This window comes from Polyodon spathula, chromosome 18 (genome assembly GCF_017654505.1).
Source record: "Polyodon spathula isolate WHYD16114869_AA chromosome 18, ASM1765450v1, whole genome shotgun sequence".
In the NCBI taxonomy this organism is placed as follows: Eukaryota; Metazoa; Chordata; class Actinopteri; order Acipenseriformes; family Polyodontidae; genus Polyodon; species Polyodon spathula.
Window position 1 is genome coordinate 16,382,456 of NC_054551.1, and position 26,962 is coordinate 16,409,417.

General features: G+C 39.9%; 1 protein-coding gene across 1 annotated transcript in view; it reads left to right on the plus strand.

The window, feature by feature from the left end:
• The window catches only part of frem1b (Fras1 related extracellular matrix 1b), a 133,129-nt gene that overhangs the window by 39,444 nt on the left and 66,723 nt on the right, over positions 1–26,962 (plus strand). The window contains exons 9-17 of the mRNA XM_041217702.1: positions 7,888–8,232; positions 10,452–10,594; positions 11,241–11,437; positions 12,176–12,266; positions 13,231–13,398; positions 15,159–15,367; positions 16,317–16,410; positions 16,603–16,855; positions 20,036–20,227. Of these exons, the coding sequence (XP_041073636.1) occupies positions 7,888–8,232; positions 10,452–10,594; positions 11,241–11,437; positions 12,176–12,266; positions 13,231–13,398; positions 15,159–15,367; positions 16,317–16,410; positions 16,603–16,855; positions 20,036–20,227 (1,692 nt within the window). The remainder of the gene's footprint in view (positions 1–7,887; positions 8,233–10,451; positions 10,595–11,240; positions 11,438–12,175; positions 12,267–13,230; positions 13,399–15,158; positions 15,368–16,316; positions 16,411–16,602; positions 16,856–20,035; positions 20,228–26,962) is intronic.

The following is a 26,962-nucleotide window of genomic DNA, read 5'->3' on the forward strand; positions in this document are numbered from 1 at the left end:
CTTGACCAAAAGAATAAGACTAAACAATTACAGTAGAAAACAACTCAGTTAGGTACAGAGTGACAAGGAAGAGAATATAGTGTAAACAAACCCAGGAAAACAGCTTATAAATGAAGATACACAGCAGAGCTTGAGAATATAACCACAACCATTTAACAATTACTGACACAGAGGATTATTAATATACAGAATGAATAAACAATGCAACACAAAATATAAAAACAAAATAGTAATGAAGTCCCAGCAATTAACAAAAGAAAAAACACAACAACGATGAAAAAGTCCATGGAAGAAGCTCACCAAACCGGTATGAAAGTTCCCATAATTATTTGGGATTAATGTGAACGATGGTGTAGAGGTCTTCAAGAGATGAAAAACATTGAGAGCGATGAAATGGATGTTTGATGAATACTGAGGTTGCAAACAGTCCAGAACAGATGCGGAAAAACATACAACCAAACACTCCAGCAAAAAACACAAAAGAAACTACCCACCTAATTAAGCAAAAAACGTTAACTAGACAATAAACTAAAGCAGCAGACAAAAAGAAAACAAAGGCTAAAAAATAATATTTAGCTAACAGTATAAAGATTAGGTTTCAAAAGGTAGACAGACTCCCAACCTCCCACAATCAGAGAAATAACAGACAGGTGAAGATTGACTGTGTGAGAGGATTGGTAGATGGAATTTTGAATGGACCAATGGGGAGTAAGAAAGAAAGAAATGGATACTGGGAAATGTAGTTTTTATAGGTTTGTCTGGCCAGGCTACTGCCTTTACTTAAAGAGACAGGTGAGTGAAAATTACACCCACATATGTAGCAACAGTGCTACAAACTCATCATCATCGAACTCAAATTCAAATGGTTTATTAAGTCTTTTCAAAACTGACCTGTCACCTTGCGAGTGTCTTGAGGCACACTGATTGGTTTATTCAGTCTTTCTAGAACATTGTCATTTATCATTGCCTCACTGTTTATTCTGACCACTGTCAAAAGCAGTAATTTCAAAGGCTCTGAACATAATTTGTATATTCATTCAGTCAGAGGATTTTGCAATGATTCTTTCGCTACAATTGAAGTGGCACATTTTATTTCAAAGAACCAAAGACAGACTTTATAGGAGGCTGTGTGGTCCAGTCATTAAAGAAACAGGCTTGTAACCAGGAGGTACCCTGTTTAAATCCCAGCTCAGTCACTGACTCATTGTGTTCTGTCTTTTGGGTGAGACGTTCTTGTAAGTGACTCTATAGCTGATGCATAGTTCACACACCCTAGTCTCGTATCTTGTAAAGCGCTTTGTGATGGTGGTCCACTATGAAAGGCGCAATATAAAAAATAAAGATTATTATTCTATCTTATCATGCATGACAAAATGAGGAGTTCCCCAATATTCTGGTCAGTTGCTATACTATTCTGTGGAATAACTTTTCTGCATGTCTTGAGTATTGCTTCTGTATTTATAATTCATCTAGAGCTACTGCTCCATTTTTAACATGATTAGGGGTTCTGTGTCAATATAATACATGCTTGTCTTGAATAGTGGTCTCGTTTTCATAATTACTGTTAGAGCCGCTGCTGCATTTGTACCATATGTAGGGGTGCTCTGTTCATTACTTTTTTCTTACTTATTCTATTAATTTAAGTAATACATACATTTGTATTTATTGGTTCATATTGTGATTGGCCTTGGCATATTGAGTCTGATGGTCAACTCTGTCTTAGAGTACACTTTGGCTAAGAGGACACTTCGTATGCTTCTACCATATATGCATGTTTTTATAATGTTCGCCATCACTATGAACAGTGTGCAGTTTGTGAAACATATGTAAGTTGGTTTCATGTGTTTGCCAATCAGGTGTAAAACATGTTGTCGCTGGTTTGCCAGGGGGGGTTTGCAAGACATTTGCAGAATGATGGCATCTGTCATTCCACTCCAGCACACTCAGAGTCCTGCTTTGTTTGGAGAATTCCTGAAACAGATTGCAAAGGCTTATGCCACTTTCACATGACCAGATGCAAAATGAATGCCTTTGTGCCACCAGCTTATGCGAGTCACTTCATTTGAAAAGGAGAGCAGTAGCACCTTTTATGTGTGAGGATAATGTTAAGAAGAAAGACTTGTACAGACTATCCATTGCTGGAGCCATAGCTCTTGATGGCTAATAGCTAGGCTTGCTCATTTTTGAAGTTTATTTTTCAGTGGCTCACAAAATACAGCGAAGGATCACTTTTAAGCAACATATTTAATTTTGGTTCTTTAAAATCATGAAACCAGTTAATTGTGCAACGGATTGCAGGGGACATTTTTACCCCCCAAACTACCCCTTCCAACACTAAACATTGATTTCCCTAGGAAATACAGTAGATTAAATATGGCAGCTGGCACTATATCAAACTACAAACCCAAAAGAATTATCTCCACAAATCTCTGTCTCACTCAGTCAAGCCAGACTTTCCTGAAACACACCCTGCCTAACCTACCTGCATCACTCAAAGGAACAAAGACTGAAAGAACATAATCTAGTTACCCTATAACAAAGTGAGAGAGGAATTGATTGAAGTCTTAAACATAAGTTATCAGTTGATAGACTTAGGACAGAGGGTAGGAGACACTTCTTCACACAGGATGTGATGTAGTATGTACTGTATTTCAAAATAATATAGTTATTTTTGTCGGTTTTAAATATTTTAAATAAAGTTATTTTTAGAACTCATGTACATTTATGTCAAATCAAAGAACAAACTCATTAATTATCATGCATATGAAATGGAGAATGCCATCCAACACTTTCAAAACACAATATACGCAGCAGCTGCAATGAGCTTTTGGTGCTGGAGGCGCCCATTTCCTTCCCAGCAGGATACATGACCCAAAAAACAAAGCCCTTTCTGGAGTATTTCACTTGGACTCCATCGCTTATGATTCCACTTGTCTGGGGATCGAAACCCTGACCTCCTAATACAGGACCATTTGGATGGTCCAATGCCTTTAGCTAGCAAAATGCAAATTTGTTATTTCCTCCATAAAATGTGCTCTGTGTTGGGTACCTGCATTCTGTTTTGGGACTGATGCCCATAGCCACCTTTGGGCCCAATTACCACGTTACACAATGACCTGTAGCCGTTTCCCTTTGGAAAAGTTTCTAATTAGGTTTATAATACGACCATTCATCTCAAGCTGTTTGATGACCTTCACCTTCTGTCTAACTAGCAAATAGGGAGACCTATCCACAGTATGGGCTGAAACACTCCAATTTAAAGGAGCATCCCTTCTGCTGACTGTGAGGACAGACTGGAGCTATGTGTTGCCTTCAGGCAATAGTAAACTCTTTCCTCTTTTTTGTAAATTTGTATCCAAAAAATGTTTGAGGGCCTTGACAACTAAGCACAGCCAAAATCAGAAATGAACTCCCAATAACTTAAACTTAATAGTCTGTTGATTCATGCATTTATCAAAACAGACAAACCAGATATGGCTAATGTTGCCATCACTCTTGAGATGTGAATGCACAGGTATAAAGTCATATCTTCATAACTGTTCTTTTTGAAGACAAATTGTGAATAAAATCAGTATACATATTCTATACCCTAATTCTTTAGCTTCACCAATTCAGCTCATGCATTACTTTTGGAAGATTTCTGACAATTACTCTAATGTAGGCTATTTATTAATAAACATTTGCATTACTATCTGAATTATGTGGATGACACCACAGAAAAATTATTTTCTGGTAATTCCCTTTCAGATGTGCAAGTGATAGCATGGACTAGGGATGAGTGGTGGCAAAATAATGAATAGAAAAAGCATGAAATAAGGATGCATGTTAGCAAATTAATAGACAAAGCATGGAATAAGAATGAGTGGTAGCAAATTAATTAACAGAAAAGTTGGAAAATAAAAGGAAGAATGTGTTTGGTGAGACTTACAGTTATTGAATCATTTTGGTTTCAGAATAAGCAAAGTGGCGTACCAAGCTAAACATAATTTGTCATGTTGTGGATATTTTTTTGCTGCTGTAGATGGAAACACAGAAACATTGACAATGTTTTTGTTATAGATATAACTTTTTTTTTTTACTTGATCAAATAATGAATACAGCAAGGGAAAGCTATTTGAGAATGTGTATGGTAAACAGAGATAGACAAGACAAGAGAGTAATAAGTAGAGTAATATAAGAGAAATGAGAAAAGATTTGAAAGTAAAATAATGGTAGAAGGGACTTTTGGAGAGTATTGAAAGTGTAAACATTGTACTGTTTTAGTTGCAAATGTACATCCTGAGTGGTGAAAACAGTATGTCTATTTTGGTAGTTATTGATATATTGATATTTACGTAGGTACAAAACTACATTGTTATGAGTGGTTAAAAAGGTACTTATGCATGTCAGTGCTAAAGGGTAGTATAATAGCACATTTTAATTTTGAATTCGCCTTGTTATAGACGTGTTATGAACTTAAGCCAATGTAAGGCATTTGTAAAGCATTAGATCTCTTGATGAAAGGCTAAATCCATGTCCTTTGCATTTGTTTGCCATGGTTTGACTTCAATGAGTGCTTCATTTGCATGCACCTATTTTCCAGTAACACCCACAGCAAAAAAGAAACACATAGTGTTGTGAAGTAACACCCTGTCCTTGGTGTATGATAATGGAAGATAACTGGTCATTCCTGTTGTCCACAGTAATTTTGCTCTTCTGCACAGCAATAAACTTGGCATTGTGTCACTTTGTAAAGGTCCTGTCTGGTTTGGACTGCATTCATTCTTCCTGCTGACTGAATACGTTCACATTTCATGATTGGAGAAGTTTTGAATTGCCTACATTTGCAACTAAGAATCGTTGCCCATTTGTCATTTCTATAAATGAGTTCTTCCAAACACATAGAACCTGTACCAGCAGGTATATATATATATATATATATAGAGGGTACAAATGCAACACCTGTCGGTTTGATGAGCAGCAGTTACATCTAGTACATAGAATGTCATGACTTATTGTGACTGAAACCATGTGAGATACTTCAGGACAAATTTCAGACAATTTGATGAGAAACTCTGCAACATCTTGCTGCTCAACTCTATTGAAGGATTCTCCTAAGAAGTGACAAATATCCCCAGTAGTTAGAGACGCAGTGGATGGCAAGTAATCATCGTTGTAAACAACTCCTTGTAGCCTCTTTTTGACTGTGTTTTGATGAATCCTTCACAGTTTGCAAGTGAAGAAGGAACTGCAATGTTGCATTTGCATAGCATGAGGTGAGATTCAGGTTGCTGAAGCCTCTGAATGGATGTGCAAGTGTTCTCTTAGAAGATTGAGGCTTTTGCTGTTCCTGAACATTAGTGATTATCAATTTAGGGCAATAAATCGCTCTGAGCCTATTGTACTTAATAAATTATTCCTTTATTTATTTTTAATTAAACAAGGTACTACAATTTATCAGAGATCAGAGATTTAGACAAGGAAGGTAGATGCCACTCTTGTGTACAATTCCATTATATGGTATCTACCAAACAGGAAACTAGATATTTTCAAACAGGAAATAGAGCATTTCAGCTGGTCAAGCATGGATGTAAGCTTAAAAAATTAAAGCATTTCAACAACAGAGCAGTGGCGCAGTGGTCTAAGACTGTGTGCTCTTCAAGGAAGTCATGTTGCAAGTTCAAACAATGATCATTTTATTTTTATTATTATTATTTTGTTTTTGGTGCAATATGTGCTGTTTTGAAACATAAATAAATTGTTTAATATAAATGGTGTGGATGTCAAACTGCTTGCGTTCCCTGGTTTATTTTGACGTTGACCTACTTGTAGAATCACATGATTGGTAGATGTCCAGTTATTTAGCTTTTCTGTTTGAAAAGTCGCTACACACTCTTAAAAAACTAAAAAGGAAGAAGAAGAAGAAGAAGAAGAAGAAGAAGAAGAAGAAGAAGAAGAAGAAGAATAAGAATTGTACCTTAGTTTGACGACTTATATCTCATTGTTTATAAGAGGTACAGTACTGTGCAAAAGTTTTAGGCAGGTGTGAAAAAATGCTGTAAAGTAAGAATGCTTTCAAAAATAGACATGTTAATAGTTTATATTTATCAATTAACAAAATGCAAAGTGAGTGCACAGAAGAAAAATCTACATCAAATCAATATTTGGTGTGACCACCCTTTGCCTTCAAAACAGCATCAATTCTTCTAGGTACACTTGCACACAGTTTTTGAAGGAACTGAGCAGGTAGGTTGGCCCAAACATCTTGGAGAACTAACCACAGTTCTTCTGTGGATTTAGGCAGCCTCAGTTGCTTCGCTCTCTTCATGTAATCCCAGGACTCCTTGTTCTTCTTTACGCCGAGGATAATTCTTAATGACTTTCGTTGTATGTTTGGGGTCATTGTCATGTTGCAGAATAAATTTGGGGCCAATCAGATGCCTCCCTGATGGTATTGCATGATGGATAAGTATCTGTCTGTACTTCTCAGCATTGAGGAGACCATTAATTCTGACCAAATCCCCAACTCCATTTGCAGAAATGCAGCGCCAAACTTGCAAGGAACCTCCGCCATGCTTCACTGTTGCCTGCAGACATTCATTTGTGTACCGCTCTTCAGCCCTTCAGCGAACAAACTGCCTTCTGCTACAGCCAAATATTTCAAATTTTGACTCATCAGTCCAGAGCACCTGCTGCCATTTTTCTGCACCCCAGTTCCTGTGTTTTCGTGCATAGTTGAGTCACTTGGCCTTGTTTCCATGTCGGAGGTATGGCTTTTTGGCCGCAAGTCTTCCATGAAGGCCACTTCTGACCAGACTTCTCCGGACAGTAGATGGGTATACCAGGGTCCCACTGTTTTCTGCCAATTCTGAGCTGATGGCATTGCTGGACATCTTTCGATTGCGAAGTGAAGTAAGCATGATGTGTCTTTCATCTGCTGCAGTAAGTTTCCTTAGCCGACCACTGCGTCTATGGACCTCTGCGTTGCTCGTTTGTTTGTGCTTCTTCAAAAGAGCTTGGACAGCACATCTGGAAACCCCTGTCTGCCTTGAGATCACAGGATGCGGGGCTGCTGGTTATTTCTAGGGTCAACAAAAGCAACATAGGAGGTAGGGCTTTTTCTTGTACAGCTCCTACATTATGGAATACTCTGCCTTCGTTTGTCAAGGAAGCTTGGACCATTACAGTTTTCAAGTCAAGACTAAAATGTCTTTCTTTTCTTAGTGAGTTTTAATATAACTTTAAATTTGCTGCTTTTGTATTGTGTATAATGTTATTTAAATGGTGTGAGTGCGGCAGTTGTATGTGTGACATGCTATACAAATGTATTATGGTTTGTTATTTTTTCTGTTCTGTACTGTACAGTGCTTTACGATACAGATGATTCCCAACTGTCTCTTTCTTTACAGTCAAGGCGAATATTCCTAGCGGGTATGACAGCAGCTAAGAACACTGTTTTGAAGGGATGGGTTGAGTCTGGAATATCTTTCAATTCTGTATGACTTAGTTATATCATATTATTGGAGAGAACTACGTCAAGGTTGCACTTTGCCAGCTCAGCCACAATTAATAATTGGTTTTCTGCAGCAATTACTTTAAAGGCTCTGCTTTTTATTTTTATGTTATGTTTCCACACAAATGCAAAATTGTTCACAAAAAGAAATATTGAAAAATATAGCATTTTGTAATCTAACATGAAATACAGTACTACTAGTATGTCTTCTGGTAGACTTCTGCAATATCATTTTGTAGTTTCTGTGATTACATGATGTTAAATAATTTTTGCGATGCATAACGTTTGGCCATAGCTGTATATCAGTATCAGATCTTCTGTTAACACTATTACCTTGAATAACACAACAAAAACAAATGCCTTTTAATAAGTACTTGCTCATATTTTTCCAACAGGTGGCAAGGGTTTTATGTTCAAAGTTCAAGACATCAAAGACGGTACGGTGCGCTATCACCACTCTGACAGTGATACCACCAAAGACTACATCATCTTCCGCATCTCTGACGGGAGGCACAGCATTCGCCACAAGTTCCCCATCAACATCCTGCCCAAAGACGACACGCCCCCCTTCCTTATCAACAGCGTGGCATTTGAGCTGGAGGAGGGGGGCAGCGTGCAGGTCCAGGAGTTCATGCTGCTGGCTTCAGACTTCGACTCCAGCGATGACTACATCCTCTACAGACTCACCAGCCCGCCGAGAGCTGGAGAGATTGTCAAGAAACACTCACCAGAACTTTCAGGCAAGTGGAGACACCTTTGGGGAGCATACATCTGGGTACCGCTCATATAAAAGTGAATACACAGCAATAAAAGCAAGTGTTAAAGGGTATATAAGGACCTTATTTCACTGTGTTACATGTTCCCATGTGTTGCTACAACTGTTTACGTAACAATAAAATAAAAAAGATCCTTACCCTTTTAATGCACAGGCAAGCATGGAAAACCTTTCAAACACTTTTTTCAGTATTTCACCATGGAAGATCACACTAAATGCATAGGATAATCATGAGAAAAGCAATGTTAAATACTAAATTAATACAAAAATATACCATAAATAATAAGGGCTATCCTGAAAAATAGCCGGGTAATGTATTATGGATTATCTCTTTTCAATAACATAAAAAAGTCATCCTGTTATCTGTTATAAGTTGACCTGCTTTTGCAATCTCTTTAGTATTGGAACTGTGGGACAGGTTATTTTAACCAACTGCAGCAGAGAGATTTAAATTATTTTATAATTGACCATAAATGGATATAAAATGATCTGGGAAGTGTGTTTTATTTTTTGCTACCGTAATCCTCCTCCTGGGGAACACTGCTTTTTATTTTTTCTATGCACAATATCTGCAATGGTGATTGCCAAGACCAATAGCATGTTGCATATAACCTCAGGTATCATTGAAACGTACATATTCGATATCAATATGATTTAAGTGCTGCATTTGATACAGAGGACCATACCATTTTAATTGATCACCTCAGATGTTGCGTTGGACTGGTATTGTCTTAAAATGGTTTAAGTCATATCTAGCTAACAGACAGCAATTTGTTTCATTAGGAGAATCTGTGGCAGCATCATTACAGTAACCATTTGGGGTACCACTGCACTCATTAAAATAGTTTCCGCATGTTTGAAGTATGGCTAATTATATTTTCAGGTACTGCATACCAATATACTTATTTACCCTTTAGGTGGTAAATAAGTATATTGGTATAGTATAGAGGTAGAACAACCAGTAATGTGTCAAGTATTCAAGGTAAAAGCAGTTGAATAGGTCAAATAGTAGCCACTGTAAAACAAAAAATATATGAATAAATGTATTAATATGTCATTGATAATGACTATAAACTGCTTGTAATTTTTTAAATGTAATTTATAGGTTAATGGATTGCAACCGCAACTGCACTTCTACAGAGTTCACAGTGACTTCACAATCCCGTCACAAGCAATTTGACTACCTTATCAACTGCACTTCCACAGGGTTCACAGTGACTTCACAGTCCCATCACGAGCAATGAGCTGACTACCATATCAACTGCACTTCCACAGGGTTCACAGTGACTTCACAGTCCCGTCACAAGCAATGAGTTGACTACCAGATCAACTGCACTTCCACAGGGTTCACAGTGACTTCACAGTCCCGTCACAAGCAATGAGTTGACTACCAGATCAACTGCACTTCCACAGGGTTCACAGTGACTTCACAGTCCCATCACGAGCAATGAGCTGACTACCATATCAACTGCACTTCCACAGGGTTCACAGTGACTTCACAGTCCCGTCACAAGCAATGAGTTGACTACCAGATCAACTGCACTTCCACAGGGTTCACAGTGACTTCACAGTCCCGTCACAAGCAATGAGTTGACTACCAGATCAACTGCACTTCCACAGGGTTCACAGTGACTTCACAGTCCCGTCACAAGCAATGAGTTGACTACCATATCAACTGTCTCAGCTGTTTGATTTAAGAACATAAGAACATTTACAAACAAGAGGCCATTCAGCCCGACTAAGCTCATCCAATTCCTAGTAGCTGATTGATCAGAACTTTAAAGGATCTTGTTGACCATTTGACTATTCAGTGCTAAACCTAGCTTATAACATTTTGTAGTAAAATGGTTCTACAACAGGTTCTTATCAATATTCTATTCAATTTAATCTCGAAAATAGATTTTTTTTTTTTTTGCTGAATGCATTCTTCAACTTGAAAATGCCATTCTGAATGTAGAATCTAGCTTGAAGCCAAAAATAGTAATTCGGCCACAAAACTGCTCTTAAATGTACAATACTCTGTTGTATATATTGACAAGTATTTATTTAAAGGAATTGTGTGGCCAATCATTTCTAGTTAAGAGATTCATATTTCTGTTGAGCAGACAGGATTTCCAGTGGTTAGCGTGTTGTTTATGTGACAGTCCGAATTGTAATCCGATTTCCTCGCTCCTTGTTGCCCAGGTACTCCTGTGCTGAGTTTCCTGCAGAGAGACCTGTTTCATGGACTAATCTACTACCACCACCTGGGGGGTGAGGTCTTCGAGGACTCCTTTGACTTCACCCTGTCCGACAGCCATGACCCCCCCAACCTCTCACAGACCCATGTCAGTCGGTTCCACTGTTACCACATTATGTCAAATATTATATAAGCATGTGAAACAAATGCTATATAAACATGTGTGAAAAAAACTCATATTTTTACCTTTGTTTTTGCTGGTTTCTGTTAGGCACACATGTTTATACTTGTATTTCGCAGATTCTGTATGTTTATTGTACAGATTTGCATATGCACTGTCATTAAAGTGTAGGAAATGTAAATATTTATAGCATATAAATAATGTAGTAGCCGTTACAACTGATTAGATCAGATATTAGCCAGTTGCAAACAACTGTAGGAATATGTTTTGATCATGTTGAAATAGTTCAATATTTATGCTTCTGTTTATAGATTTACTAAAGTCAAGGTTTGCAGAGCTGTTCAGTCACCATTTACAGGGCAGAGAAACTAAAAAAAAATGTAGTCATGGTAGAGGGAGATTTAGACAGGCCAGGGTTTGCACAGGTCTGTGTTGGGATTTTTGCAAGAAACTAGTTGTAGATAACCAAAAAGAGAATAAGAAAGCTGGGGCCAAGGAGTCAGTGGGGTGCCAGAGTGCTATTCTGGGTCTACTTTATTAGGCTACTGCATTTCAGTTTAATAGTTTTATCCTTCAGTTTCTGATTTTCTTTTTTGCTCCATTAATTTGACAGACGGTGGTGATACACATATCTCCAGTGAAAGACCAGCTGCCTAAGGAAGTCTCTGATAGTGTGCGTTCTATTGTCGTCAAGGAAACGGAGATCGTCTACATCACCAAGAGTCACCTGCACTTCAGAGACACTGAGTCTCCAGACACTGACCTCATGTACTTTGTGACCAAACCCTGTTTCTCCCCAAGGTCATCTGGGTAGCTACAACTCCACTTGTTTCTCCTGTCTTGCACTCAAAACATGCTTTCAAAACAGTTTACTGGTCCCCTGTTTGTCCCCTTTCTTCACTTGTTTTAAATTACTGAGCATAAGCAATAGACAAACTTCTGCATCCTAGTACCTGTTGTAAGAGAACTGGGATGAGTGCTAACATTGTTGCTGCTAGTAGGAGGTAAGACATTGGACTCCTTTATGTTATTATGCAGTAAGTCTGTTTTGTTCTACCTCATAGGCTGTGTCACAAGCAGAATGCGGGAGCTGACACTTATAACCCTGAGAAGTCATCCTATAGCTTCTGTTAACACATTATTAATACTGCACAAGTACATTATTACTGAGACGTAGGACTGCATTACTACAGTGAAACCCCAATAAACCATATATCATTGTGGCTGCTTAACCTTTTCACTATACAGTAAACAGAAGCAATGAAATGAGGAAGGCTGTTCGGTCCCAATACTTAAATTCTCCAGAAAAGCTCAATGCAAGATCAAAGCCAGGTAAAGGCAGAGAAAAATGATAACTTAATGTTGGAGCAACAGTACCCAGAAACACTCAGAACGACTGCAAACACCACACTATAGTACAGTAAATGTAAAAAAAGTAATTCAAATGACATTTGATGTATTTTCCAAAAGGAGAGTGTTGTTGTGGGCCTCAGTATCGTGCAGGGTGCCAGTGCTGTAATCCTCAGAGCTGCGTTCTGTCTGTTGCAGGGTGTATGACGCTGGGAAACTGTTCTATACAGACAGCATGAGCTCCTTGAAGAAGGACCCTTCTGTCCCAGTGCTCAAGTCCTTCACTCAGGTACAGTCGACTCAAGGAAAGAATTCAAAGCATCTCACACACAAATCCTTCCAATGCTTTTTTTAAACTGTCAATCTAAATTGTTTAGTACTCAGGAAAGATAAAAACACAACATAAGAAGAATTACAGACAAGAGGAGGCCATTCAGCCCAGTTCCACATAAGCAGATTGATCTCAGGTGATCTATAACCATTAATAACTAGGTAACCCATTCCATACCCTCATCACTCTCTGTGTGAAGTATCCTCTACCCTCAGTCTTTAGTGCGTCTCTGACTCATTTCTAGCTGTCTCCTTTTTTTTCTGGCTTCTGTGCTGCACCTAAAATATTGGTTAAGATTAACTTTGTCAGCTTCGTTTCAGAATTTAAAAACATCAATAAAGTCCCCCTTAATTCTTCATTGTTCTAGACTGAAGGGATTCTGTTCCCTCAAACTATAATAGCTCATTCTTTAGGCCCTGGATTAGACTGGAATCGCTCACTTGGACTCTCTTAAGAGAAAATTGCACTGTTTACGTCCAAGTATGTCATTATTTACTATAGGGACTGCACCTGAAAAGACACCTAAAACATTTCTGAAGTGATGAGGTTTTAGAAATGGCCACTAGGAGTGTGCTACTATATTCCGTATGTCCTGTCTGTGGAAACTGTGAATTATGAAATGGAAAATCTACAGAAAATCAAAGGGAGGGGACAGAAATTATAGCTTTAAGTCTTTTCAGAAACAGAACCAGTGGTAGATTGTTTTGATTAGGCATGGTAAGTAAAGGTCCACAAGCAAAAACAATATACAAAGATAGATAACACACTTAATAAGATATTAAAGAGGTAGGAAATTAGATACAGTATTACAAAAAAAGATTATATAGACTATTCCTTATTTTTTTCCACATTTAGAAAGTCATTAGTCCAGTTGTGTGCCTAGCAACAGGCCATTACCCATGTGCTGCCTGTCTCTCTCTAGCATGCTATAAACCACTTGAAGGTCGGCTACATGCCCCCACAGATGGACATCGGGCCCGAGCCCCTCTTCGTGCAGTTTGTCTTTACTGTGACTGACCAGCAGGGTGGAAAACTCACAGGGCTGATCTTCAACATCACCGTCACACCTGTGGACAACCAGAAACCTGAGGTACACTAATACCTGGTCCCCAGACCCAGAGTTCACAAGTAAACACTTGTTCATTAACAGCTATGGACTAAAGTTTTGCATCAGTTAGAAATTTAGACCTAATTTAAAAAAAATACATAATTTAGATCTTTTATTTAACATGATGTAATCAAATAAATTACAAAATAATCTACCGGAAACCATTATAGTTGTACAGTAGTTCATGTTGTTCATGTCACATTTTTCAATTTTTGTATATGGATATGGATATTTTTGTATATGGAAAACTATAAAGTGGTATGTAATTCAATATGTTAACGTAACATTATTCAGCAGGTTTCATTCTACTTTATGAAGTCAAATGAGTTAGTTCTATAGGGTGATACAAAGCTTGAAGCTTTGAATTCAGCTGAATTCAGGTTCTGACTGACTTGAAGACATTGTGACTGGCTAATCTGACTAGCTGAAAAAATACAACTTTAACTGCAGATTTAACTGCAGATTTTCAAATGACTTTTTCAACTTAGATCTGACAATGCAACAAAAGAAAAGCAGGGTAACACATGAACGTTTTATGATTTATATTTGTAATTATGTCCGCATACTTACCAGCAAGGTGCAAATCCAAAGTGTAAATTTCAATGAGATGTGCTGTCTGAAATCAACCTGGAAATTACAAGCAGCTTATCAACCGGCATTGTTTGTTATCTAGACATCTTCAGCCCTAACCCTGTGGAATCTCAAAAAGCATATGTATTATATCATATATATCTGTTATATGTATATCATTATTCACATTGAGCAACATACTTAATTTTGAAAACAATCACTAAACATGCAACTATATTGTCACAATATTTGATAAAATCTTGCAGTCACTCTGCGTAACATTAATAACTAACAAGTTACACTTCGCAAAATCTTCATATTTTAGTAAACTGTATACATACCTGCAGGCATCAGCTGCTATACAGTAATTGGACCCATAAATACAGCATGTCATGAACTTACTGTACTTCTACTTGCATTTCTGCATAAAAAAGTTATTTGGTGCTACAAAAAGTCTTCCCTAGTAAGGGTGGAAATGCTAGTAAACGTATTATTTTTTTGTCAAGTAGCCTTGTTTTTTTGACATGGAATGGAAATCTTTCAGCACAAAGTTAAGGTAAACAAAGGGCCTACTAATAGAATGTTTGCGGAGTTGACACAATTCTGGCAGTGTTTGGCCATTTAAAGTCTCCTGGCAGTTCTGGAATTTTATGACATAGCTTGGCATTTACCAAACCTGACTGAAGACGAATTGTGACGGCTTCAGGGTTTAACAGTGGGAGCCAGATTCTCTTCATTCTCAGTTTTAGTTGAATATCAGTGCTTCTGTCTTGCCAATTCTATTGATCATAAGAACACTTACAAACAAGAGGAGGAGATTCAGGCCAACAATTCTCATCCAGTTCTTAGTACCGTAAAAACTGGTGTATAAGTCACACTAGTGTATTGAGACAACAATTTCAGGGAAAAGCCTATAGGTCACACCAGTGTATAAGTCGCTTCCCCATTTTTAGGACCCCCCTAAAAATACCTAGAAAATAGACTTATACAAAGGTTTTTAAAGTAGCTGGTTGACAAGTCAGGTCTTAAAGGACCCCAATTATAATTATATTGTCTCCTCTTAATTTCCATCTACGTTCTCTGGTCCTGGTTTCTGTGCTGAGTTTAAAGTATTAAGAGTTTGTCAACTCCTTTTAAAATGAACCCTAGTTTCCTTTTCTGTCCCCCTCCAGATTTTTACCAATCAGATAAAAGCAGAGGAGGGTTCTGGGTGCTTCATCACTGGGGAGAACCTGCTAGTGAGGGACGTGGATTCCAGGGAGGAGGATCTGAGGGTGCAGCTGAAGAGGAGACCCCAGCACGGGGACATCGAGCTGCAGGGACTAGCCATGCTGGAGGGGGACTTCTTCACACTGCAGGACCTGCAGAGTTTCAAAGTCAGGTGAGATCCCCACAGGACATCCCCCCTTCATTACCAATGGCATCTCTTGAAAGCAAGCAGCTTCAAATTCATTCCACATGTTGTTATGATGCTTGCATCCATTCCTAATGCAATTCCATTATGGTATTTCACTTTTTAATATTTCCTGTGTTGTGATGCTTTTTCAGGGGTTCATAGGTGACTCTGGTTGGCTGCCATGGACATCCCAGGCTAGATTATATGTTTGTATAGAAGTAAGAGCCAGTGGCATACAGTGAAACAATACAGTGGATGTTTTTTTGTGCAGATGGCACTGGCTGTTATTGCGCTTTTATATAGACACTTTTGGTGATCTAGTCTATGATAGGCAAATAGAGAGCTCAGCACCTAAACAAAGAAAATAGCAAAAATTAAAAAATACCCAATATTTAAATAATTAGAATACAAACCCACTAAAATGACTACAGCAATTGTAAATGACTACAAAGCAGATATTATAGGGTTAATCAGACTTTCTCACAAACACAGTGTAGATAGAATTTGATTACACTATACCCCAAAAGCAACATTAGAAGCTAATAGGAGTGTTTTATACCCTTCTTATATTTTATTTTATTTTTTTAATCATTCCATAATATTAATTCATAATCATTATATAATCCAGTTTGAGCATAGATATTGGGGATATCATAAAGTCACCAGCAATCTGAGAAAGGCAGAATTGAATGTACAGGCCACTATAAAAAATACCACAAGGCTTGCGCTAGGGATGTGTGCTGATAATGCCTTCTCCCCTTAAACAGTACTTTTGTTAAAGTTGTGGAATAGAAAGTCTTTAGCAAACTGTTTCAGCGGGGAAGAAATTACCAGTGCACCCCTATTGGCCGTTTTGATAGCTGCCTCATTACTGAAATTTCACCTTGCTGAAACAGTTCTCTTCAAGAAATAATGGCCCCATTTCTGTGTCCAGGTACCAACATGACGACTCAGAAACCCTCGAAGACACAGTGATGTTCACGGCTACTGACGGCTTCAACTCTGCAGATGGGGTGCTTATAGCACAGGTAATTGGTCACCTCACTCCCAGGGTCACCTCACTCACAGGGTGCTTGAAAAAGTCCCCATAATGTGATGACTGGAAATAAAAATGATCTATGAAATGAATCTAAAGAAGAACACATTAGTTAGGATAACTTGAAGTCAAAAACAAAAGCTAGGTATGCATTTTGTCCCACAATAAGAGGCTTTTCTCTTAGATCATCCCGTTAAACGATGAGCCGCCGGAGCTGGGACCAGGTTTGAAGTCCGGGCTGGAGTGTCCAGAGGGGGGACAGGTGTTAATCACAGCAGAGTACCTGTACGCCACAGACGCAGACAGCGATGATGCCAAGCTGACCTACATGCTGGGCCGCACACCAACTCACGGGGCAGTGAGGAGGAGTGGAGTCACAGTGGACAGGTTCACCCAGCTGGATGTCATTCAAGGATTAATCTCTTATGTGCACACTGGTAAGAATCTGAGGGGGAAAGGCACTTGCCTATGAGCAGGTACAGCACATTAAAGTAATTCTAGCCAACAAAATAATTCCACAAAGCTTAATCATGTTGCACTTCCATTAGCAACATAGGTCTCACATGTGCACTTTGTAAAGAAACACATGTTATAGCAAATATGTATTTTAACTTTAAAACTGACATCTGTTACTACATTAGGTTAAAAAAAATACAAATGCCTTGCCTTCTAGGAAGCCCATTACTGCTTTACTTACATTAGCTTCACCCCAGCAGTGTCATCTGGCTGAAAGCAAGTCAGTCAATAGGGGAAGAAGCTGACGGGTTATTGGAAAGAAAGAAGCCAGTGAAGGGGTGTGGATAATTTCACCCTGTAGGTGAAATAAACAGCCTAAAATCTTGCAGGCAGAGATGTATTTCACCTAGTGTAGTACCAGATATTATGTTTTAAAATGAAAATGCACATTTGCTATCATTTGAGACCCTACATTATTATTATTATTATTATTATTATTATATTTATTTATTTATTTTTTATTATTTATTTATTTATTTATTTATTTATTTATTTATTTATTTTTATTTCTTAGCAGATGCCCTTACTCAGGGCGACTTACAGTTGGCTGTATACAAAAAATACATTGTCTGAAAAGGTGTGTGTTGACCGGAAGATGGTCAGGGACTGGGCAGTCCTGACATCCATAGGAAGGTTGTATCACCACTGTGGGGCGAAGGTGGTGAAGGAGTGGGCTCTGGAGGCAGGGGAGCGTAGAGGAGGTACAGCAAGTCTTCTAGTGCAAGTGGAGTGGAGAGGTCGGGTGGGGGTGTAGGGAGAGATGATGGTCTGGAGGTGGTTGTGTGCAGTCTGGTCAAGGCATCATTAGGCGATTTGCAAGTCTTGAACTGGATACAAGCGGTGATTGGGAACCAGTGGAGTGAGTGGAGCAGTGGAGTAGCGTGGGAGAAGCGAGTCAGAGAGAAGACCAGACGAGCAGCGGAGTTCTGGATGAGCTGGAGCAGACTTTACATTGGAGTAATGACATTAATAGCAATCCTGATGATTGACTTATTACAAATGAATACAAATATAATTAGATTTGTATTACGTTAGAGAAACTGTTATTTACTTCATGCTAATATTGGACTTTGCTTTCACCAAGATAACATGAGATAGTAGTGGTGGGGACAACTGAAGACGTAGCTAAGCTATAATATACGAGCCTTCAGTATTTTTCCTCTGACAGGTAACATGGATTTCCTGTTGGCACGGTGTTGGTGGTTGAAATGTAATGCTGGAATCAGGGATCAGTCTGTTTACTGCCTCCCTAGCGCCTCAGCATGGCAACTGTCTGGAATGGGCTGGGTGGGGCACTTCGCAGGGGTCATCAGGTGGGCATGTCGATGTTTTGTTGATTAGCCCATGACCTCAGGAAGGCTTGACAGTGATGCTGTTGTCCCAGCTAGTGGCAGCGTTTGTCCTGCGGTGGCCCCATGCAAAGCTTGATTTGGGGGCACCTATTCCCTATTCTTACCAGTAATACTACGCAACGATACCATGACAGATAGGGCAACAGCAACAATTAAATGTATTTTATTTTACTACAGCAATTGCAAAAAATGCACTCACAGACAGTTAGAAATTAACCTTTTGTGCTTTCATTTTTAGCTTAAATTGTGGGCTAGATGATTAGACAGCATATACTGACATAACCTTGCACATGGCTTTAAACAAGTTGTTGTTTTTTTTCTGTTTATGGCTTGTGGCATATAGATAAAAAGAACTGTTGCTACGTCTCTGCCTCTTTGAATAGAGCCTTCAGTATACGTTGCAATTCCTGTCACTTGAAAATCTCTAAGAAGCTTTGTCATGGAGTTTATAGCAAATTCCTGACAACTCACCTCTAATGGCTAAACCCGGACTCTCCACCCCCACTATTCTACCACAGCAGCTAACTCAGAATACTGCAGTTACTCCCTCTCCAATGCCTCATCCACATAATCCTCCAATGGCACTGTTTGACCCACCAAGAGAACAAGGTGTGCTGAGACTGACCACAGGTTAGGGTGTAGCATTCTCAGGTGGAAAAATAAGGTGCCGGCCAGCATCTACCTGCATTCTCCAATCTCCAGCAGATTCCAATTGTCTCAGGCGAATCTTTGTTCTAATAACCTTTCCTGTTGGTTGCTCTCCTGGATGGAGGAATGTCGTGCTCTGTGTGCCAGCTATTGTTGATATTTGCAGTGAGCTGTTACTATTATAACACCATTTTTCCAGTGCTAATGCCAGGCATCGCAGCACCAAGTGAAGCGACTCTGGCTCAGAGCCACCTTAGATCCTTTAAGAATGCACTTCAGGGTAGCTGGTGATGGAAAAAGGTCTCTCCAGTCACTCTTACCCTGTTCCACATTCTCCCAACTCATCCATTCTCCCTGCTTAGCCTGGGACACAGCCTCTCCTCCTGCTTTTGCACTTCAGTGACTACCAACCCTCCTTTCAGCTGGAGCTGTTCTGTGCCTCTCGGGGAGCCTATCTGAGACCAAGGCCCTCTCTTCCCTGTTGTTCACTATTCATTTTCTTTAAAACATGTTGGAAATGATGAACACACACACATGCAAAGCCACAAACAAAAATGCATAGTTCACATAAAAGAACACATGCCCTTTTGTAAGTAATCATCACTCAATTTCAAGGCCTGTGTAACAGTAAGTTGGTTTGGTATTGAAGAGGATTAAAAATGATTTTCTGATAAACATCAGCTTTACTGCGTTTGCCATTCTAATAAAATTACTAACTACTGTATGCTTGACTTATAGCATAATAATGACAAATGGACCTCTGAAGTGCATCAACATGGTAACAAATAAACACAAATAAAGGAATATTTCACATTGACTTTAAAACTGAGGTTTTTCTTTTCACCACTGATGTTAATATTGGATTAAATTGTATCACGGTATTCATAACCCAGACATTACTGACCAATGAGGTAAGCAAACCATGTAATAATAGATGAGTGTTTATTACATTTAATGATTCTTAACTCCAGAACAGTATTTTTATGTAAAGGCACGATAGAGTACATCGTTTCCAATAATAAACACCATAAAAGGAAAATAAACACAGAAACACCAAGGTCTGAAATATATTCAATGTTAGCCTTTGTTGTGTTTTCACAGGGGGCGAGATTGGGCCTAGCCCCTGCTCTGACACAGTCACTCTAATTGTGTCAGATGGCGAGGCTGGAACTGTGGACAGTTGTTGCCAGGACGACACCATCCCACCAGTACCCCTGCACGGCTCACTTCCTGTCTACGACTTGAATATTACTGTGCTGCCCATCAACAACCAGCCTCCTTCCATCACAGTGGGTAAGTGCTGCATCACAAGGGATGTTAGTCTACTTTACAGTCACTGCATTCAGGTTTCACAGTGTCACAAATGTCTGTAAGCTTTCTGGACTGCATATGCTACCACTGCAACCACACTGCTATCCACAGCATCACACACACATTTTATATACATATATCTGAGTCATGGTGTGCAATATAAATGTTGGAAATATTTTAAATTAAACATGAATAAAATAAAATGTATTTCAAAAAACAATATTGTAATATATGATTCCCCAAACTGTGATTCACATTTTTATATTAATGTTACTTTGGGTAATCCAGGATTAATGCTAATCGGGGCCTATGAAACCAGCCATTCATGTCTACAAACTGTCATTTTCTGTTAGCTGCCCCTTTACCTTTATTAACGCATGGTTCTAGTGCTGAGCTCAAAGATTTTCCTCACCTATTGAAGTGTCTCATTTTGGTTCGATTGCATAATCATAAGCAAATATTCAGTTCCCTAAATACATTGCATAATGGTGTGGTAATGAAATATTAGCAACATTAATTGTAATCGCTTGTAATTGTTTAGCACATGTAGTAATGAATTTATTTCAGTTGTGAATAAAGAAATGGGTGCAAGAGCATAACAAAAATGATGAACGAGAGGAGGCCATTCGGCCCATCTATGCTCAGCCGGTTCCTAGGATCCCAGTGATTCAGCATCAAAAGCATAACTAGGCAACCCACTCCAAACTCATCTCTACACTAGATAACCCAATTCAAACCTTCTTCTACACTAGACAACCCACTCCAAACATCATTCTACACTAGACAACCCACTCCCATCCCACTTCTACTCCTGGTTTATGTGCTGCACTTAAAGTATTGGCTGAGGTTAACTTTATGAACTTGTTTACTAAGATATAAAAGGTTTCAATCGTCCATCCTAATTTTCTGTTCTTGGCTAAATATATTCAGTTATTTCAGCATTTCTTTAGAACTCATCTTTAAGCCATGTCAGTAGTCTGTTCTACACAGGACCATTTGCAGAGCCACATAGTGTACTTTTTTCAGAATGGAATAATTCACCTTTAAGGCACAAATACATCAGGTAATTAACACATAAGGGACAATTCCTCCAGATGTTCTTGTTCTCAGACATCAAGTTGGTTTAAAGTACTTGTATATTTATGAATACTTACAAGAGTTACCACTACACAACCTACCAGATACAGCACTGCCTGACCATGCATGATCTCCGCCTGAACTGGGAATTCCACTGTCCGTAGATAAACCTGCAATGGAAGCAAGTCCAATGACCATCTTACCCAAACAGGGTATTTTATGCCTGAGCTACATTTCCAAGCATGGGAGTCTTTTCTGCCAAATCAGCAGGAAGGGACTTTTAAAAAAATGCAGTTATCGATTGAAAACAGATGCGGTAACCAGAGGGGTTTTCGTTATTTCCTATTGGGATTATACCAAGCTCCACATCTGGACAAGATTAAAAAGAGTATTAGAGCACAAACAAGGAAGGGAATCGCCAATGTGAAAGACAGTCCAACAATTAAAAGCAAACAGCGTGGCAACGATTAGGAGCCTTGTTCATAGTACTCTCACGCTGGAGACTTACAGGACTGCTATGCTAAAATTTTATCAGTAATGCAAAATGTGACCAGTTAATTAATTCAGTAAAGACATCTCTAAGAGCATTACAAAACCTATTCATGGATTGTTAGTTTATCTCCTCACCCCCAGATTGACGATCATTAATTGTTCTCCTTGTTGAAATGCCTGATCCACTATGGCTCCATTAGTGCCATAGTCTTCATTCATTATTTATCACTAGTGTAAATGGGAGCAGATGCTAGTGAGTCTGGGTGTGATGGCTTTATCAGCACCCAGGTGGCAGGAGTCTGGCCTTGTTCCAGGTAGTGTTGGAGAAGGGACAGGCGACTTTGCGCTGGAGTCTGGCTGAGGGGAGGCCTCTCTATTACTATATCTCGTCTGAGCTCAGAGGCTCTGTGGCAGTGTGCCCCGCCCCTGTGTCTATTTTATGTTTATACGTTGCATGTGGCGTATTAATGTTGGTGTATATGTACTGGTGCAGGGGATATAATGTGATGTTATGTAGCACAAGTGCTTTAAAATGTATATTTGTATTTAAACACGAGGATGGCACAATCACTTCACATGCAGATTAAAGTGTGTATAGTATGTGAGCACGGGATTGCACAAATTAGTTCACGTGCCGAGATTCAAGTGAAACATTAATTAGTAATTGAATCTCAGCACAGCTTTATATATATATATATAGGCACGAAACACTCACTTGGGGTTGTGTGTTCGAGAGTGGAGAACAGGAGAGAGAGTGAGAGAAGGAGAGTAAATAATTAAAGAAAAATAACAAATGCTACTCGTGTCAGTCCTTATTTATTGTTTGTCCACTGTGTTTGTCTGTCTGTTTTGGCCACCATGTCATTTTGTTTTGTTAAGTGTTTTTTGTTTTGTTCGGACTTTTTATTTATTAAAACGAACAAGCAAGCGCATTTCACCATTTTGCAGTGCTGTGTGTGTTTCTTCCGGGTCTGACATCACCGCTCAGACCAGCTTGCCATAGGCTCAATACGAATCTTGGCACAGATGTATATATCAATCAATCAATCAATCAATCAATCTTTATTTTATATAGCATCTTTCATAGTGGACCATCATCACAAAGTGCTTTACAAGATGTGGTAACAAGAAAATCCATAATACTTTAAATATAGAGACATGCATAATACATGATTCAGTAAAAAACAATGCATAATACATTAAATTCAGTGGAAAGTGCATAATACATGAAATAGTAGCAGCAACACAGTAGCTATTAGCAGATATCAGGCTTAAACAGCATGGAAAGCAAGAGAGAACAAGTGGTTCGGGAGAATTGAGTTAAAGAGAGTGACGAGAACCAAAGCTGAAAGAGAGTTCCAAAGAGTCGGAGCCGTAAAGCTAAATGAGTGTTCTCCAAGTGTGGTGCACTTTTGCTTGAGGATAACAAGCAGGCCAGAGTCGGAGGACCTAAGCTTGCGGACAAGGACTAGTGGGCTAGTAGGTTGAGGAGGTACTCGGGACCTGTGTGTTGAAGGGCATTGTAGGTGAGCAGGAGAGTTTTGAAAATAATCCTGAACTTTACAGGTAGCCAGTGCAGCTGGGCAAGACAGGGGGGGGGGGGGGGGGGGGTGATGTGATCATGTTTTTTAAATCTGGTAAGGATCCTGGCAGCGGCATTCTGAACTAGCTGCAGTCAGTTTATGGTGCGTGCCAGGAGGCCACCATATAGAGAGTTGCAGTAGTTGAGTCGAGAATGCATGATAAAGTATCTCCGTATACAGGAGGGAAAGGTAGGGTCCAACTTTGGAGGTGTTTTGAAGATGGTAGAAGGAAGATTTGACCATGAAGGAGATGTGGGCATCAAAGGAGAAGTTGCTGTCAAGAAGTACACCAAGGCATTGTACTGTGGGGGAAGGCAGCAGCAGACATTTTCCGAGGTTCAGGGCAGCTATATTTAGATTCTTAAGTTGAGTTTTAGATCCTACTAGGAGTTCAGATTTGCTAGTGTTCAGCTGAAGAAAATTGGCAGACACCCAGGCCTCGATGTCTTGAATGCAGAGAGCCGGACCATGGCAGAGGGGCTACCAGGGTCGAGTTTTAAGTAGAGCTGGGTTTCATCAATATATGAGTGAAACATGATGCTGTTTTGGTGGATGAGGTGATGACCCAAGGAAAGCATGTATCTATTGAATATTGGGTTTGCAACACCACTGCGTCCAGCATAGAAAACAGACAGCATGCGTCTGGATAGGTAAGAGGACAACCAGGAGAGACAGGTTCCAGAGATTCCAGCATACTTCTGAAGGTCGTCAAGAAGAATGTCATGATCTATGATGTCAAAAGTGGCTGTTAGGTCAAGGAGGACAAGCACAGAGGGAGCACCAGCTATAGCATTGAGCAGATCATTCACTATCCGGAGCAGAGCAGTTTCAGTACTGTGATGCGGCCGGAAACCTGACTGTAGAGATTCACGCAGATTGTTGTCCATGAGATGTTTCATCAGCAGACTGGCTACAGCCCTTTTGAGAGTTTTTGAGAGAAAAGGAAGATTGGAGATGAGCCGGAAATTAAATAAGTCAGCCGGGTCAAGGGAGGGTTTTTTGAGTTCCGGTGTAACTCGGGCAAGCTTAAGGGCAGCAGGAACCGAGCCAGAGTCCAGAAACAGGTTGAGAGTGTGCATAATGGAGGGTGCAAGATCAGAAGCACAGAGGCGGACAAGGTTAGTCGGCCAGGGGACCTGGGGGCAAATGGCACTCACTCAGAGTTGTGTGTTCGAGAGCAGAGAATGGGAGAGAGATAGAGAAGGAGAATTTATAATTAAAGAAAAATAACAAATGCTACTCGTGCGAGTCCTCTACTGTCCGTTTTGGCCACCACACCATTTTGTTTTAAGTGTTTTGTGTTTTGTTCAGACTTTTTATTTATTAAAACATGCAAGCAAGTGCATTGCACCATTTCGTTCGCAGTGCTGTGTGTGTTTCTTCCAAGTCTGACATCACCGCTCAGGCCAGCTTGACACACATGGTGTCAGAACCAGAATGACAGCACCTCCAAGCATCAGACCAGGGATATTGCGGGTGCAGTTTATTCCTTTTTTTTGTTCAACAGGAGTGGTTTAAAAAAAAAAAAAAAAAAAAAAAAAAAAATGGTAGTGGCCGATATGGCTGGCAAACTGTAGGGATGGATAATAGAAACTCCTGGCTGGAGTACCAGTCCATCCCCACAGTGATCCAGGCCCTGTGGTGGTGGGATAAGGACCGATGGGAGCCCTGGCAGAAAAGGCACAGCCCCAGCATGCAGGAAGAGGCTATAGAGGTGGTCCTCTGCTACCTGCAGGAGGATATGGAAAGAACCGCAGCTGTCTCCAGCGCAAGAGGGAGAAGCCTCATTGTTGTATCCAGCGCGAGAGGGAGAAGCCTCTGTTCAGCTTGGGAGGGACTGTTCAGTGCTGTTGTACAGTCACCAGGGAGAAGCTGCTAATGTCTCCAGCGCAAGAGGGAGAAGCCGCTCTGTTCCCAAGAGCTGCACCAGTCCCCAGCAACCGAGGGAGAGTTGCATAGTAACTACTGCTCTCACCTGGTATTATAGTGGTACCCAAGTAGGACTATGCCTCCACCACCAGAGGGAGAGGAGCTGCAGCTGTTTAGGCCCGGGTTCCCTGTCCTGCATCACCTGAGATTGCTTGTCCCATAATGCCTTGGGCTGCCAAGCCCGTAACGCCTAGGGCTGCTGAGCCTGGGGTTGCAGGTTCGCCATAGTATGGGGTTGCCTGTTCACTGTCACCTGGGAAGGGCAGTTCATCATTATCTGGGGATGCCCGTACGCTATTGCATAGAGATCCTTGCCTTGGAGATCTTTTACTGCTGATCTCCGGGGTCTTGCCGAGGCTGGAGGAGCCAGCCTATACACTGTCAACATGTCTGCTGACAGCTTCGCTGTTGGCAGCATTTCCGCTGCCAGTGGCGGAATGGGCGGAGAGATTGCCGGGGTTGGAGGAGCCAGCCTTGGCACTGTCAACACATCTGTTGACAGCAGTATCGTTGTCAGCATTGCCACTGCCAACGGTGCCAATGGCAGCATTTCCGCTGCCAGAATTGTCCTGGCTGAATCAAATCATCCCCACAGCTACAAGGTTTGGGGCTATCAGTATGATAAAAAAAAATGTAAAATGTGGTGATTGTGACATATATCAGTATTATGTACAGAACAATATAGAATAGGAATTTTCAATGAATTTAAGTGATTCTCCAGAAATATGGAAAAAAAGAGATTACAGTGATTGTCCAGACAGAATCCCCCCCCCCCGCCCCCATATATCCCCAGAATTTGATATTCTCAGTAAATTAATATTGCTGGTACCAAGTTGCATGACATTTGAATAAGAGTTTCTTCAACATATATGCAGTGTGTGACTTGTGATTTCCGTATGTAAGGGACATGTGTGTACCACTGCATCCACTATATCCCCTGCGCAGGAACTTGTTCTAGTCGGAGATACTAATAGTTTTATAAATGACCACTAGTGGGGGGTGTAGCTGTTATTTCTGCATCGTCTTCAACTGTGGCAGCAGTGAGTTATTAAAAGGAAAATCTCTGCAAAGACTGTTAGGGGGCAGGAAAACTGCTTTTAAGAGCATTTTCAGAAGCAGACAACAGTTTTAAAGGGACAACTTTGCTGGAATAGTAATTACGTGAGGCCGAACACACCGAACATAATTGGACAATCTGATTTGGTGAAACCGTTCCACCTTCCTGCCGTGGAACGTGTCCTGCTTGTTCGATGGAACAGCCCAGTCTGCTTGGCAAACAGTTCCACGAGGAGAAACACGACAGCGCCCCGCAGATACAGCTGTGACCAAAAGTTTAGCTTCACCTAGAATTTTAGGATTGACACAATTAAAAAAAAAACTATATAAACATAATTTAGATATTTTATTTAACATCATGTAATCAAAGAAACTACAAAATGATATTGCAAGAGTCTACTAGAAGCCATACAGTACAGTATTTCATGTTACATTTCAAAATCTCACTTTTTTTTTCACTTTTCGTTAAGCATATGGAAAACTACATAGTGGTATGTAATTCAATATATTAACTTAACATTATTAACGTTTAATTTGAATGTTTTAAATGTTAAACCTTTGGCCATAGCTGTACTGCTGA